Here is a 16,658-nt window from a genome sequence, read left to right as displayed (position 1 = left end):
CGTCGCTAATTCAAGTCTATGGAGAAAAAACCGCATCCTGCAAGCAGTTTTGCAGGATGCGTTTTTTTCTACAGAACGACGCATAGCGACGTGCAGTGCACGACGCTAGTGTGAAAGTAGCCTTACTCTCCGGTCACCCCCATTTATGGCCCTAATGTGCTATAACAATGCCTTCCTTCAGCAGTTGCTTATAATAATAGACATATGCATATCAAGTACACGTTAGTCAGCAGAACAGCAGCTGTATTATCAAATGCCACATTACAACTAAATGTAATGAATATTTACGTTAACTGGTGGTCATTTATTTTACAGGCTGGTGGCAAAGCTGGTAAAGATTCTGGCAAATCTAAAGCGACTTCTGTTACTCGCTCTTCAAGAGCAGGACTGCAGGTAAGCAATGGTTTTAACACCTTTCTCCTGGAATAACTTTCTATGTATATGTATACATATATACATCATCTTCTGTTATGGAATAAAAAATTTCTCGAGTGGTTATTTTGTATCCATAAGAATATACCACCAGTAAGGGTTCTTCTTCTGGGGTCCTCAATCTATGGAAGGTAACAAAGAGCAAACTGACAGGTCACCTGGCTCATAGACAATCCTTTTATTCCTCCTTCCACTTACCGTACATTAGCAACAATTCATATAAGGTCTTACGGAGGAGTGAAAGGATTTTTTTTTTCCTATTAGGCACAGTTCACACTAGGTGTTTTAGCTGCATTTTTTTTTTCTGCTGCAAAAACACAGGTTTGGCTGTGTGGTGTGTGTGTGTGTGTTTTTGTTTTTTTTTTTGTTTTTTTTGTGTTGCTCATTAGGATTCTTTTCTTATGTGAATATTGCGCTTATTGAGTGATTTTTGTGTTTAACAGCTATGGGAATTATGGAAATAACATAGCAGCAGCATTGTACCTCATTTCACAGATAGTTGAGGGTCCCAGAGATTAGGATCTACCTGTTGGACAGATATTGTATTTCAGTATAAGAGATAATATAAATATGGACTCCGATTCATCATGAATAGTGTCTTGCATGCCAGTGTTGATGAATGTGGTGCACACAGTTAATTAAGAGGCCGGACTCCCCCCTAATGAATTTCTGTATCTTTCGGCTGCCTGGCATCACCGCAGTAAGGGTATGTGCACACGTTCAGGATTTTTTGCTTTTTTTTTTTTTTCACGATAACGCATACATATACATTCCGCAATTTTTGTGCACATGATGCGTTTTTTTTTTCTGCAAAAAAAAAGCAGCATGTTCATTCATTTTGTGGATTTTTCGCGTTTTTCCTGCTATTTAATGCATTGGGAAAGCTCCGGAAAAAAACGCATGCGGATTTCTGGCAGAAATGTCCGGATTTTTGTCAGGAAATTTCTGCAAGAGATCCTGAATGTGTGCACATACCCTCAATGTGTCACGCAGTGACTATGGCGTTTAACCAGGTCCTTAGAACGATGTGTGCTTTGGTCTCTTTGTTCCCCGGACTTCACCTGAAGGTGGAGATGCCTCCAGGAGCTTCAACTGAACATATTAACTCTTGCACTGCTAAAAAGCCGCACTGTTTAATACAATGGTGAAGTCCCTTAACTAATGCAGAAGTGCGTGAAACCAGACACCGTGGTCTTACGCGCCCTCTGTCTCCATATCCCTGTGCCAGTAGGTCAATTCAATCCGTTTTATTTGAATACTTAAAAGTCCAGTTATTGTAATATTTTACTGTAACTTTTTTGCATCAATGTCCGGTATTAAATGTAACAACTTTATCAGTCTGAGGTTGGTTGCGCTGTCATGCATATCTCTGAAAATGTTTTATACTTGTTTACCTAGACATATGATTCTTTCTTTTGATCTTTAGTTTCCAGTGGGTCGTATCCATCGTCTTATGAAAAACAGAACCACCAGTCATGGCCGTGTTGGTGGAACGGCTGCAGTTTACACAGCAGCAATCCTGGAGTATCTTACTGCTGAGGTAAGCCTGTCATGCTCTCAGAATGCTATTTACTTGCAGATACAGGGTTAATTTGCATGTAGGTGGTCGTACAATGCTCCCTTGCCGTCTTACTGAAAGCTACTGTGAAGAAATGGGTTTATAGCCTCCATGGAGCAGATAACTGTCACTGTAGATACTCTGTTCATACATCTGTCACTGCTTAGTATACTGTGAGCAGTAGCTAAAATCATTCCCTAGTACTTTTGATTGACATATTGCTGGGCTCACACATCCTGCAGAGGAATCCGTGGCAGGGAGTGATAATGGCTGCCACTCACAGTATACTGAGCAGTGTCTGTCTGTAGCTGCTCTTGTGTGCACACACCTGTCACTGAAAGCGAGCCACTCCTGGGAGGCTATAAATTAATTACCTCCTAGTATCTTTCCATAAGGCATCCAGGGAGCATTTTAACACTTTCTACCTGCAGATTAACAGTGTATATCTGTAAGTAAATCGTAATCGTTACACAAATTCCCTCTTCAGAGAGGAAGAGAACTTGAATTCTATAGCGCCGCGTGTTGGAAATCAGCACTCCTACAAGTCACTATCGACCCTATCCCAAGTTTGCATTTCAAGGCCCATTAAACGGCCAATAGTGACTAGTAGGATTTCTGTTTCCAACAGGTGAAATCAAAAACCGTTCCCACTAGGGTATGCTTTAGAGCTAACCATACAGAAAAAACCCTTAAAAAATTCCTCCTTTCCTGGGTCCCCTGATGAGCCCCGACATGAGGAGGGCGCGAAACGCGTAGGGACATGGGACTATTACTACAGTGAAGCTAAGTGATCCACTGTGATCTCATTTATTTATGTTTTGTTTAATTAGATGTCATATCTAAGTTGTTGGTCTATTGATTGACCATATGATTTTACAACAGACCTATTATCTCTATTACCTACATACTACTGAATACAGTGTACTTTCTTTCTAAGTGTGAATGGGTCGGCTGACTTATGCAACTTATTTTGCAGGCATACAGTAATTGTGGATATTGATACTTCTGTATACCCTTTTTTTTTCAGCTGCTTGAGTAAAATATATAGGCACTATCTGCATTACTTTAAATTTATTGTATTTGACTTTGAACAAGAAGACTAATAAGAGATCCATATAAATAGAGCTCTAATGACATCTCAGGCAACTTAGAGTACATTGATTATAACAAGTGCCATAGACATTGTGTGTGGTATGCATGTTGGATACATATCTACTTTCCTAGACCAGGGTCTTACAGAGACTTAAGGGACCGCTGATGTGGAGCGGGGGCACCATATCGAATACTAGGGTGCCAATCTCTGCTGTCAGGAAGGCTACCAGATGATTAGGGACACGGCAGAAATAATATTTTTGAGTTCCAAATATATATAATACCTATACCGTATTTTCCGGCGTATAAGACGACCCCCCAACTTTTCCAGTTAAAATATAAAATCTTCTTAAAAGTCGGGGGTCTTCTTATATGCCATGTGTCGTCTTATAGGGCCGGTGAATAATGTGCCTTTTGGGGGGGAGTGGTCCTGATGATGAAGAGAGGGGGCGTCTCACAGGAAAGTGTGAGTGGAGTATCCCCCTATTAGGCTACGTTCACATTTGCGGTCAGCGCCGCAGCGTCGGGCGCCGCAGCGGCGCCGCATGCGTCATGCGCCCCTATATTTAACATGGGGGCGCATGGACATGCGTTGTGCTGCGTTTTGCGCCGCATGGCCGCAAGCGTTGGACGCAAGAAACGCATCAAGTTGCATTTTTTTTGCGTCCAACTTTCGGCCAAAAACGACGCATGCGGCGCAAAACGCAGCGTTTTAGCGTGCGTTTTGCCGCGTTTTTGTTTGCGTTGTGCGCTGCGGCGCCGACGCTGCGGCGCACAACACAAATGTGAACGTAACCTCATTGTAGCAGCGTGGGGTCTCCGTGCTGGGGAGCGGCGGCGGCTGCTCCTCTTGGTGCCGCGTGGGTGCTGTGCTGTGGGGCGGCTCCTCTTCGTGCAGCGTCGGGCCTCTGTGCTGTGGGGCGGGAGACGAGATCTGAATCTGACCATGCGCCGTCCCCAGCGGCCATTTTCCCGGAGGCCACCGCATCGCAGCAATGGAGCTGCCGGTGCCTCCGGGCTTTGAGGAGATGCCAGAGGAGCTCCGACTCTGCACTAAGATACGCCGCCGCCAGACAGCACAGAGGCCCGACGCTGCACAAAGAGGAGCCGCCCCACAGCACAGCACCCACGCGGCACAAAGAGGAGCAGCCGCCGCCGCTCCCCAGCACAGAGACCCCACGCTGCTACAATGAGGTAATAGGGGGATACTCCACTCACACTTTCCTGTGAGACGCCCCCTCTCTTCGTCATCGGGACCACTCACCCCCACCATATACACATAGGTCTGCACCCGGCGTACAAGACGACCCCCGACTTTTAAGAAGATTTTGAGGTGCCTTTTTTTTCTTTTTTTTTTCTTGGACTTTTTCTATTTTTAAATAAGACTTAATAAAGGAAATTGTATCGGACTGTGTTATTGGCGTTTCATATGCTTTAATAAAAAATTACATGATTAAAAAAAGACTTAATAAAGGAATTTTTTAAGGTGTTTTTTTCTGTATGGTTTGCTTCCAAGAGGTGGCTCTATAGCCCCTTCATGACCGGTCATTATGGCCATGTGAGGGCTTATTTTTTGCGAAACAAGTTGTACTTTTGAACGTACCGACGCATACTGTGAAATAAAATCACAATGTGGGCAGCGGATGCAGTTTTAGAACGCATCCGCTGCCTCATTCTGAGCTGTGGGGAGGAGGGGGCGGAGTTTGGGCCATGCATGCGCGGTCGAAAATGGCGGACTCGACGCACAAAAAAACGTTACATGGAACCTTTTTTTGTGCCGACGGTCCGCCAAAACACAAAGCATCCGTCGCACGACGGATGCGACGTGTGGCAATCTTTCGCAATGCGTCGCTAATAAGTCAAACGACGCATTGCAACGTGCGTCGAACGACGCAAGTGTGAAAGTGCCCTAAGTGGTGAAGAAAAAATTCCAAACTTTGCTAAAAAAAAAATAATTGCGCCATTTTCCGATACCCGTAGCGTCTCCATTTTTCATTAACTGGGGTCTGTTGAGGGCTTATTTTTTTGCGTGTCGAGCTTGCGTTTTTAATACCATTTTGGTGCAGATACGTTCTTTTGATCGCCCGTTATTGCATTTTAATGCAATGCCACGGCGACCAAAAAAAAACGTAATTCTGGCGTTTCAAATTTTTTTCTCGCTACGCCGTTAAGTATTCAGGTTAATCCCTTTTTTTTTTTTTTTTTTTTTTATTGATAGATCGTGCGATTCTGAACGCGCCGATACCAAATATGTGTAGGTTTGATTTTTTTTTTAATTAATTTATTTTGAATGGGGCGAAAGGGTGGGTATGTATGTATGTATACACACACACACACACACACACACACACACACACACACACACACACACACACACACACACACACACACACACACACACACACACTTACATATTTTTCACTTTTGCCAAGCTGGCACAACTCGATCGCCTCTGCTACATAGCAGCGATCATCAGATCGCTGCTATGTAGCTGAATTGCAGGTGTGCTATGTGCGCCGACCACAGGGTGGCGCTCACAGCTAGCTGGGATCAGTAACCATAGAGGTCTCAAGGACCTCTATGGTTACCCTTCTGATTCATCGCTGACCCCCGATCATGTGACGGGGGCCAGCGATGCGCTCACTTCTGTCCGGAAGCATCAGTTAAATGCCGCTGTCAGCGTTTGACAGCGGCATTTAACTAGATAATAGTGGCGGGTGAATCGCGATTTCACCCGCCACTATTGCGGGCACATGTCAGCTGTTCAAAACAGCTGACATGTCCCGACTTTGATGCGTACTATCCTGTCCGAGGTCAGAAAGGGGATAGAGTTCAAGTCCTCTTCCTCTCTGAAGAGACAATTTGCATATTAAATTTCCCAGAGGAGCATTGCATGGCGAATAAGCCTCCTTACCTTGGCATGCCAAAGCCAGTGTGTCACTCCACAAGGAGAAATGGTGCCTCTTAGTCTTAACTACAGATTCTTAATTGGGTAAAAAAAAAAAAAAAAAAAAAAAAAAAGCTACTTTTAAAGCTATTACAATGCAGTTTTGCGACATTGGTTAGTGGCTGATAACTGGTCAGTGATGACTAGCCCACTGCGCAATCTTAGTTCAGATGAACAATATGGTAGAAATTGTGCTGTATGCGTCTGAGACCAGTTATTGATGGCATTTGTGGCACAGTGTAATTACTTCTGTAGTCTGGGACACATTTCCTAAGTAAGATTGTGTTTGTTGGTGCATAGTCTTTTTGGACAGAAATGTGCCCGTGCACAAGTGTGATAAGAGAATCTGCACTATTTACTTTTATGGCATGCTCCATCCAGGTGGAACGTGAAGTCCAAAAAGAAATGTACACTTTCTACAAGGCATGCCGGTTTTGTTCTGAGTCGTACAGATAAGGTTTTGACATGTTGTTTATTTTTTTTTTTTCCCCCTCTTAACTTCAAGGTACTTGAATTGGCAGGAAACGCTTCAAAAGATCTCAAAGTGAAGCGTATTACGCCACGTCACTTGCAGCTTGCCATAAGAGGGGATGAAGAACTAGATGCCCTCATTAAGGCTACTATTGCTGGTGGTGGTAAGTACGCTGATAACTTCAAATCTACAGCTGATTGTTACTATGACGTATTGGCTTTGTAGATAATCACTGTGAAAAGGTACCAAAAAATGACCTAGCACTGAAATAGCTTGATCGCAGATTGGAGCACTGTATCTCCAAACAATATCCCAACAATGATTTTCGCAAGTCCTCTTTAGTTTCCCATTTGACCATTATTACTATAGTATACTGATCTGAATACACAAGCAGAAAATTGCTTCAAACACTACTAAGCTATGTTCCCACTATAAGTTTTTGGTGAGGGGTGTGTGGTGGTTTGTGTTGGCAGATTTTCTGCACCGATTTAATCATATACCAACATCTGCTGTACATGCATGTGGCATTACCACACTGGCATGGTGGTACGTCTTTCAATAGGCCCATCGGCACTCCTGTAATGTGATCGCAGGTTGCCGATGCGTTGCTGTGACGGCTATTACTGGAGCTCCCTTTGATACTCAATCTTCAAGGGAGACAGTGATTTTCACTTTATGCAGCAATACTGTTATTCCCAAATGGCCCTTGGCAACAAAAAGATTCCGCACCTTTGGTCTACGTGGACAGAAAATTTGGGAAAAACGGAAATTGGCGCATCAGGAAGGGGTTAAGTTATAGGTTACTTGCGTGTGGGGTTTTTTTTTGGGGGGGGGTTTATGCTCATCTTAAAGGGAACCTGTCAAACCCCCCAGTCGTTTCAAACTAAAAGAGCCACCTTGTGCAGGGGGGAAACGCCGGCCTCCTTGACTGAGGAGCAGGTATTTCTGACAAATTAAAAAACTGATTATTTCTCTAGTTACAGCACCCAGAACTAAAAGAGCCACCTTGTCAGAATGCAGCATTACTGCTGCACAAGGTGGCTTTTAGTTTGAAACGACTGGGGGGGGGTGACAGGTTCCCTTTAAGCTCAACAAAAACTCATTGTGGGATCTAGCTGTTGCTGGAGAGTGACACATCTTCAGGTAAAAGGGATATATGTATTGGCGCTGGAGGTACAATCTCTTTGACCTCCACGCAATTAAAGTGTTATGTATACTTGAGCACAGCTTCATTCATTTTTATTTCCCCCTTCATTCATTTTTATTTCCCCCTTCATTCATTTTTATTTCCCCCAACCTTCAAAGTATCACTTTCTGTGGATCTGGTGATAAATGTGTTTTGGGGGGGAGGGGATTACTTGTAAACATTTTCTGACTAATTTGATGATGACAAACTGGAATTACAAACCTTTTGTATTATATCATCCTGATGGCTTGAATAATTAAATGTGTTGCAGTTGTTAAACCTCCATGTAATTGCTTTCCTTGTAGGTGTCATTCCTCATATTCATAAATCCTTGATTGGCAAGAAAGAACAACAGAAGGTTGTCTAACTGAACCATCAAACATGGATGTGGACTTGACGTCTCTGGAATCTGCTTGACTTCCCATCTGAGTTACAGCCCGGCATTAGGATTGTAACCAGTTTTGCGTTTTGGCTTCAAAGAAGCCAGTTCTGCATTGCAACGGCTGGGAATTTTTTAAGCTTTGGAGGGGTTTTTTTTTTCTATTGACATATAAATGTTTTGCTGATTTTTCAATAAATGTTAACCATTCCTTTTTGCTGTTTTTAGATGTGTTGTAAGGGATCTACTTGGATGGGTTGATTGATTTTAGTTTATGGCACTGTGATTGCTTCACCACAGTGAATGCAAATAGTTGTGAGAAAGTATACTGTAGTAACTAGAAAGCCACAGTTTGTACTTTAATAAACGTATGTTACACGAAAAAAGGAATTTGGCAAACCATAAGGGAAGGTGTTCACTAAAATCATCTCTTGGATACCTGTATCTTTACAATAAATGTAACACTTTATGGTCAGTTGGTGAGGGTTTTTTCTTTCTTTAAAAAAAAAAAAAGGGGGGGTTGTCAGTTTGCATAAAATATTGCACAAGTCAGTGGTAAACTAATAAACAATGCATACTCTACCTTTTGCTCCATCACTGAGTCCTAATGCTCCCTGCCAGTATACTGTTTATATTGGCGGCACACGTTTTTCATGTCACATCTGCCTCATTGGACACACCAACAAGATAGAGTGGGTGTGTGTTTTGTCCAAGTAAAAAGGTTCTTACACATTTGTGTGTAAATGAGGTTTTAGGGACAATTGCTGTAGTGTCATTGATTGATAAATATATCAAGCTCCAGACAAACCATTCATGCACTTTACACTCCACTGCATAACCAAATTTACAAAACTAAAGCAACACAATAAAACAGTAACTGTGACAATATGGGCTTAATTAATTCTGGTGTTTTCATCAGGATTTTGGTGTTAATACACCTTGAGGCATGAATCAACACCGCATATGAAATCCAATGCAGGAGCATCGGATTCAATATGCTAATGTCCCTCTGTTGTTAGCTGGAGCCCAGTGTGCTGTTCTTTCACACGAAAAGATCACAGCACAGGTGTGGAGAAGATGGAGAAAGTAATTTCTCCGTCTCCTCAATTACGGTCTCTGTGTTTATTGAACTGTACTGGGGTGACTTCTGAGTGCAGTGCGATGTTTGTTTTACTCGCACTCAAACTTGTATGTGTGCGAGTAAGCAGAGTCTCGAGAATCGCAGCATGCTGCAATTGTTCTCTCCTGCCGTATCTGCATGAGAAATTTATTGCAGATCTGAGTTTCCACATAGAATTAGTTTGGCCGAGTGCTATGCGATGTTTTATCGCCTAGTACTCGGCTGTGTTCTACGGTAGTGTGACTCCAGCCTAAGTCACAATTTATATAGATTATAGATTTTTTTTTTTTTTTTTTACATGAAATGAATGTCTTTTGAAAGTACAACTTGTCCTGCAAATAACAAGCTCTCGTACAGTTATGTGGATGAAAAAAGTTATAGCTTAATTGTAAAGTGCTGTGGAATATGTTGGCGCTATATAAATACAAATTTATTATTATTATAGCTCTAGGAAGGAAAAAATAAAAACGGCAAATCGCCCGGGTGTAAAGGGGTGCCTTTTACTCCGCCACATAGTTTCATCCAGACTGGCATGTACAACACCAGTCTTAATTAATTAGGCCCTTTATGTCCAGAAGCAGTGCATGGGAAGTAACTAGTGATGAGCGAATATACTTGTTACTCAAGATTTCCGGAGCACGCTCGGGTGTCCTCCGAGTATTTTTTAGTTTTCCTCACCTCAGCTGAATGATTTACATCTGTTAGCCAGCTTGATTACATGTGGGGATTCCCTAGCAACCAGGCAACCCACACATGTACTAATGCTGGCTAACAGATGTAAATCATTCAGCTGCACGATGAAAACTAAATCTCCGAGCACTTACAAATACTCGGTCACCCAAGCGTGCTCGAGAAATCTCGAGTAACGAGTATATTATTCGCTCATCACTAGTGTTGAGCATTCCGATACTGCAAGTTTCGGGTATCGGCCGATACTTGCTGTATCGGAATTCCGATACCGAGATCCGATATTTTTGTGATATCGGGTATCGGTATCGAAACAACATTAATGTAAAAATGTGTAAAAGAGAGAATTAAAATAAAAAATATTGCTATACTCACCTCTCCGACGCAGCCTGCACCTTACCGAGGGAAGCGGCAGCGTTCTTTGTTTAAAATTCGCGCTTTTCTTTCATTTACGTGAGTCCCGGCTTGTGATTGGTTGCGTGCCGCCCATGTGACCGGGACGCAACCAATCACAGCAAGCCGTGACGTAATTTCAGGTCCTTCAGGATTTTAAAATTACGTTCCGGTGTTGTGATTGGTTGCGTCGCAGTCACATGGGCGACGCAACCAATCACAGCAAGCCGTGACGTAATTTCAGGTCCTTCAGGATTTTAAAATTACGTTCCGGCGTTGTGATTGGTTGCGTCGCAGTCACATGGGAGACGCAACCAATCACAAGCCAGGACGTCACGGGAGGCTGGACACGCGCCCATTTTAAAAAGCGCGCGTGTCCAGCCTCCCGTGACGTCACGGCTTGTGATTGGTCCGCGTCCCGGCAACATGGCCGCCATTAACCAATCACAGCAAGCCGTGACGTAATTTCGTCACGGCTTGCTGTGATTGGTCCGCGTCCCGGCAACATGGGCGCCGTGACCAATCACAAGCCGGGACGTCACTGGAGGCTGGACACGCGCGCTTTTTAAAATGGGCGCGTGTCCAGCCTCCCGTGACGTCCCGGCTTGTGATTGGTGAATGGCGGCCATGTTGCCGGGACGCGGACCAATCACAGCAAGCCGTGACGTAATTTCGTCACGGCTTGCTGTGATTGGTCCGCGTCCCGGCAACATGGCCGCCCTGACCAATCAGAAGCCGGGACTTCACGTAACCAAGTAAAAGCGCAAATTTTAAACAAACAACGCTGCCGGTTCCCTCGCTGAGGTCCAGGCTGCGTCGGACAGGTGAGTATAGCGATATTTTTTATTTTAATTCTTTCTTTTACACATTTATATGGATCCCAGGGCCTGAAGGAGAGTTTCCTCTCCTTCAGACCCTGGGAACCATCAGGAATACCGTCCGATACATGAGTCCCATTGACTTGTATTGGTATCGGTATCGGATTGGATCCGATACTTTGCCGGTATCGGCCGATACTTTCCGATACCGATACTTTCAAGTATCGGACGGTATCGCTCAACACTACTCATCACTAGAAGTAACATGTTCCCACTCAAACAAGGAAAACCTTAAAATGATTTGTTCTAGTTGCTGAGCTTAGCCCACTTATGACATTACAGAATATTAGTCACAGATTGCAAAACTGCATACATTACATTGTACTGAAGTGCATAAATGTTTTGAAAACCACAATATTGTGAAGAGCTTGCGCAATTTTTTTTAAAGGAAATATACACTGCTCAAAAAATAAAGGGAACACGAAAATCCCACATCCTAGATATCACTGAATGAAATATTCCAGTTGTAAATCTTTATTTATTACATAGTGTGTTGAGAACAATAAAACCTTAAAATGATCAACGTAAATCACAACTACTAACCCACAGAGGTCTGGAGTTGGAATGGTGCTCAAAATCAAAGTGGAAAATGAAGTTACAGGCTGATCCAACTTCAGTGGAAATGCCTCGAGACAAGGAAATGATGCTCAGTAGTGTGTATGTGGCCTCCACGTGCCTGTATGACCTCCCTACAATGCCTGGGCATGCTCCTGATGAGGCGGCAGATGGTCACCTGAGGGATCTCATCCCACACCTGGACTAAAGTATCCGCCAACTCCTGGCCAGTCTGTGGTGCAACATTGGTGGATGGTGTGAGACATGATGTCTCAGATGTATTAAATCGGATTCAGGTCTGGGGATCGGGCTGGCCAGTCTATAGCTTAAATGCCTTCATCTTGCAGGAACTGCTGACCCACCCCAGCCACATGAGGTCTGGCATTGTCCTGCATTAGGAGGAACCCAGAGCCAACCGCACCAGCATATGGTCTCACAAGGGGTCTGAGGATCTCATCTCGGTACCTAATGGCAGTCAGGCTACCTCTGGCGAGCACATGGAGGACTGCGGCCCTTCAAAGAAATACACCATTACTGACCCACTGCCAAACCGGTCATGCTGAAGGATGTTGCAGGCAGCAGAATGCTCTCTACGGCGTCTCCAGACTGTCACGTGTTCAGTGTGAACCTGCTTTCATCTGTGAAGAGCACGGCGCCAGTGGCGAATTTGCCAATCCTGGTGTTCTGTGGCAAATGCCAAGCGTCCTGCACGGTGTTGGGCTGTGAGCACAACCCCCATCTGTGGACATCGGGCACTCAGACCATCCTCATGGAGTTGGTTTCTAACCGTTTGTGCAGACACATGCACATTTGGCCTGCTTAAGGTCATTTTGCAGGGCTCTGGCAGTGTTCCTCCTTGCACAAAGGCTGAGGTAGCGGTCCTGCTGCTGGGATGTTGACCTACGGCCCCCTCCACATCTACTGGTGTTGAGGCCTGTCTCCTGGTAGCGCCTCTGGACACTACACTAACAGACACAGCAATCCTTGCCACAGCTCACATTGATGTGCCATCCTGGATGAGCTGCACTACCTGAGCCACTTGTGTGAGTTATAGAGTCCGTCTCATGCTACCACGAGTGTGAGTGCACAACCAACATTCAAAAGTGACCAAAACATCAGCCAGAAAGCATTGGTCCTGAGATGTGGTCCCCAACTGCAGAACCACACTTTGTGTCTTGATAAGTGCCAATAATTTCCATCTGTTGTCTATTCCATTTGCACAACAGCATGTAAAATTAATTGTCAAACAGTGTTGCTCCCTAAGTGGACAGTTTGATTTCACAGAAGTTTGATTTACTTGGGAGTTATATTCTGTTGTTTAAGTGTTTATATATATAAAAGAGACACACGCTATCCCAAAGGTAATAAAATCATGATTTACTGAAAAATTATTAAAAACAAGCATAACAAAAAGGGAAAATCGGGGTGGGTATAACCTCCAAAGGGGTTATCTGCAGAGAAAGAGGAGGCTGGGTCTACCATACAAGTCAACGTATACGTGACATAAATACAATGCAAATTATAGGAAACAGATCAGTATAAAAAGGCTAATAAATTCTATCAGATTCTGTCTTTTTAATAGTATCAAAGTAAAGGGTTCCAAATATAAAGTGCTTAGTACAATAAAGGAATCCTAATAGATCAGGTAACAAAACATTGACAGACTGTTATAGAGATGCACAAAACGGCATATGGTAATATAAACCAACAGTGGTTTCATACATACATTTCATTATGGGGGGTGCGGAAGAAGCTTTTGCGAAACGGTGTAGGAATTGGGGATGTGCGGCTGTCCTGGTTTTTCCACAAGCTCTGTCACTCCTAACCATCTCAGGTGATGTAATTCTTCTTAACTTTGGTGATGTCTTATGGCATTTTTGACAACCAGCCTTGCTAAAGCAGATAGCTGGGGACTGGTGTTCTCAGGCCGGTAAGGGGCCATGGATATTGATGCTGCAGTCTTCTGGCTCCTCTCTGTTGTGGTAAACCCATGACAGTACCCCCCCCCCCTCCCCTTCTACGAGTGTCCTTAGGAACCTCAGAACCGGGTTTATCAGGGCGTGTCACGTGAAAAGACCGGATCAGCCTGGCCCATTTACCTTTCTATAATAGTTTAACAATCGTCAGTTAATAATAATCTTTATAAAAAGTGTAAAAAGAATACAAAATAATACATAGTTTACATGATTCTATCCATAGTGCAGCAGCAATATACCATTAGAAAGTGCTAGTGCTATAAATTGCCAAGTGAATATATACAGTGAAGTCTAATGCACGTTAATTACTCTTAATTCCGTAACTGGTACAGCTGTGCAAAAAATTATTAAATGAATTCACCCAGTATGGATTACTAAATTCCACATGGAAGACACTGTATAACGCTGAACGTGACGTTTTCGGCGTCTTCCATGTGGAATTTAGTAATCCATACTTCACTGTATATATTCACTTGGCACTTTATAGCACTAGCACTTTCTAATGATACATGAGGTTTATTGCTGCTACACTATGGATAGAATCATATAAACTACATTATTTTGTATTCTTTTTGCGCTTTTTATAAATATTGTTATTAATTGATGATTGTTAAACTATTCCTATATATACCCACTTGTATGATGAATTCACTGCTTGAGAAAGGCTCAGTGTGAGTATAAACGTCGCCACGCCATGTGGGTCTGAATAAACCCACTTTTTTCACCTGAAATACAGTTACTTCTCACAAAAATTAGAATATCATCAAAAAGTAAATTTATTTCAGTTCTTAATACAAAAAGTGAAACGTATATATTATATAGAGTCATTACAAACAGTGATCTATTTCAAGTGTTTATTTCTGTTAATGTTGATGATTATGTCTTACAGCCAATGAAAATCCAAAACTCATTAGCTCAGTCAATTAGAATAATTAACAAAAACACCTGCAAAGGCTTCCTAAGCGTATAAAAAGTAGCCTTAGTTGGTTTCAGTAGGCTCTAGGGCTGGACTGGCAATTCTGACAAAAGCCAGAAGGACCTGTCTGGTTGTGGGCTGCCTTGTCTGCTACATTGTTAACAAAATTGGCATCCTCAAAACGCCCATGTTGTTAATAGTTGTGGCAGAGCACACTTACTCCGTCACTTACCGCAGTAGGCCATGGGCATCCCTTCTGTCTGTGGCCTGCTGGAGTCCAGCACCAAGCAAGGGACGTTGGCAGTGCAATGACATCACTGCATCGTGCCGTCAGCAGCCACTGCGATAATGGATAGAAGAGGAGACATGCTGCGGAGGATGATGATTCTCGATTAGGTGAGAATAGGGATTTTTTTTTTTTTGGGGAACTCTAGGGTACCATCACAATATATAGGGTGCTGTGAGTTGGACCATCATATTATATAAGGGGATGTGGGGTGGACCACCATACTATATGATGTACTGTTGATGGGACCATCATACTACATAATAGGTTGTTGGGGACATCATACTATATGGGGTGGCTATGAGGTGAACTATCATACCATCATAATATATTATGAACTGTGGGGTGGACCATCGTACTATATGGGGGTGTTGGGGGGATCATCATACTAAATAGGGGTCTGTTGGAGGGATCATCATACTATATGGGGGCTGTGTGGTGGATCATCATGCTATATAGGGGGCTGTCATACAGTATTTGGGCTATGGGGACCATCTTACTGTGTTGGGCAGTTGTGGATATCATGCTGTGTGGGGTGACTGGTGGATATTATACTGTGTGGAGGTTTATGGGGTACATCATACTATGTTCGGGGCTGTGGTGAACATCATAGTGTACGGGATGGTTATGAAGGACATCATACTGTATGGGGGTTGTAGGGTCATCATACTGAACGGGGGGCTTTGGTGGACATCACACTTTATACAGGGGCCTGTGGTGGACATAATACTGTATAGGTGTCTCTGGTTCCTCTCATACTGTATGTTGGGGGCTGTCGTGGATACCAATCTTACTGTGTGGGGTGCTGTGGGGCATCATTCTTTGAGTAAGGTGTGTGGGGTCATCATACTTTGGTATAATGCTTTAACGGGGTCATGAAAGGGGTATCAAAGTGATTGCGTCCACTTAGGGGCAAAACATTTGTCTAGGTACTGCAATACATTTCCTTCTCCGTTTCTTAAAATGTTTGGAGATATACTCTTCTTTGACTGTGATGTGATAGGACTTTTTCTATGGGGGGCCTGTTATTTCTTTATATGCCCCTGTTCAGGAGCTTTATTACAATACTGAGGGTCATTATTATAATAAGGCACAATGGGGGGATCGTTATCATTTTTAGGGGAAGCAAGGAGTCATTATTATTATTATCATTAAGAAAGCACATTATTATAAGAGGTCAAAGGGTAGCATTAATAACCCCTTTACCCCCAAGCGTGGTTTGGACGTTAATGACCGGGCCAATTTTTACAATTCTGACCACTGTCCATTAATGAGGTTATAATTCTGGAACGCTTCAACGGATCCCTGTGATTCTGACAATGTTTTCTCGTGACATATTGTACTTCATGATAGTGGTAAAATTTCTTTGATATTATTTGCGTTTGTTTGTGAAAAAATGGAAATTTTGCGAAAATTTTGAAAATTATGCAATTTTCCAACTTTGAATTTTCATGCCCTTAAATCACAGAGATATGTTACACAAAATACTTAAGAAATAAAATTTCCCACATGTCTACTTTACATCAGCACAATTTTGGAACCAAAATGTTTTTTTTGTTAGGGAGTTATAAGGGTTAAACGTTGACCAGCGATTTCTCATTTTTACAACACCACTTTTTTTAGGGACCACGTCACGTTTGAAATCACTTTGAGTGGTCTATATGATAGAAAATACCAAAAAGTGACACCATTCTAAAAACATTTAATAAGTTTATTAACCCTTCAGGTGCTTCACAGGAATTTTTGGAATGTTTAAAAAAAATGAACATTTAACTTTTTTT

At 42.9% G+C, this 16,658-nt stretch overlaps 1 protein-coding gene and 1 non-coding gene across 3 annotated transcripts in view; both read left to right on the top strand.

The window, feature by feature from the left end:
- The window catches only part of LOC143788304 (histone H2A.Z-like), a 60,226-nt gene extending 51,949 nt beyond the window's left edge, over positions 1 to 8,277 (top strand). For both annotated transcript variants that reach the window (XM_077277860.1, XM_077277870.1), the window contains exons 2-5: positions 316 to 393; positions 1,859 to 1,972; positions 6,535 to 6,664; positions 7,993 to 8,277. In XM_077277860.1, coding sequence (XP_077133975.1) covers positions 316 to 393; positions 1,859 to 1,972; positions 6,535 to 6,664; positions 7,993 to 8,054 — 384 coding nt within the window. In that variant the 3' untranslated portion in view covers positions 8,055 to 8,277. The remainder of the gene's footprint in view (positions 1 to 315; positions 394 to 1,858; positions 1,973 to 6,534; positions 6,665 to 7,992) is intronic.
- Positions 6,160 to 6,242, top strand: LOC143797471 (small Cajal body-specific RNA 18). The gene has a single exon (XR_013220494.1).
- Positions 8,278 to 16,658: the final 8,381 nt, after the last annotated feature.

Source organism: Ranitomeya variabilis, chromosome 1 (genome assembly GCF_051348905.1).
Source record: "Ranitomeya variabilis isolate aRanVar5 chromosome 1, aRanVar5.hap1, whole genome shotgun sequence".
In the NCBI taxonomy this organism is placed as follows: Eukaryota; Metazoa; Chordata; class Amphibia; order Anura; family Dendrobatidae; genus Ranitomeya; species Ranitomeya variabilis.
Note: the sequence above shows the minus strand (reverse complement) of the source record. Positions and strands in the feature narration are given on the sequence as shown.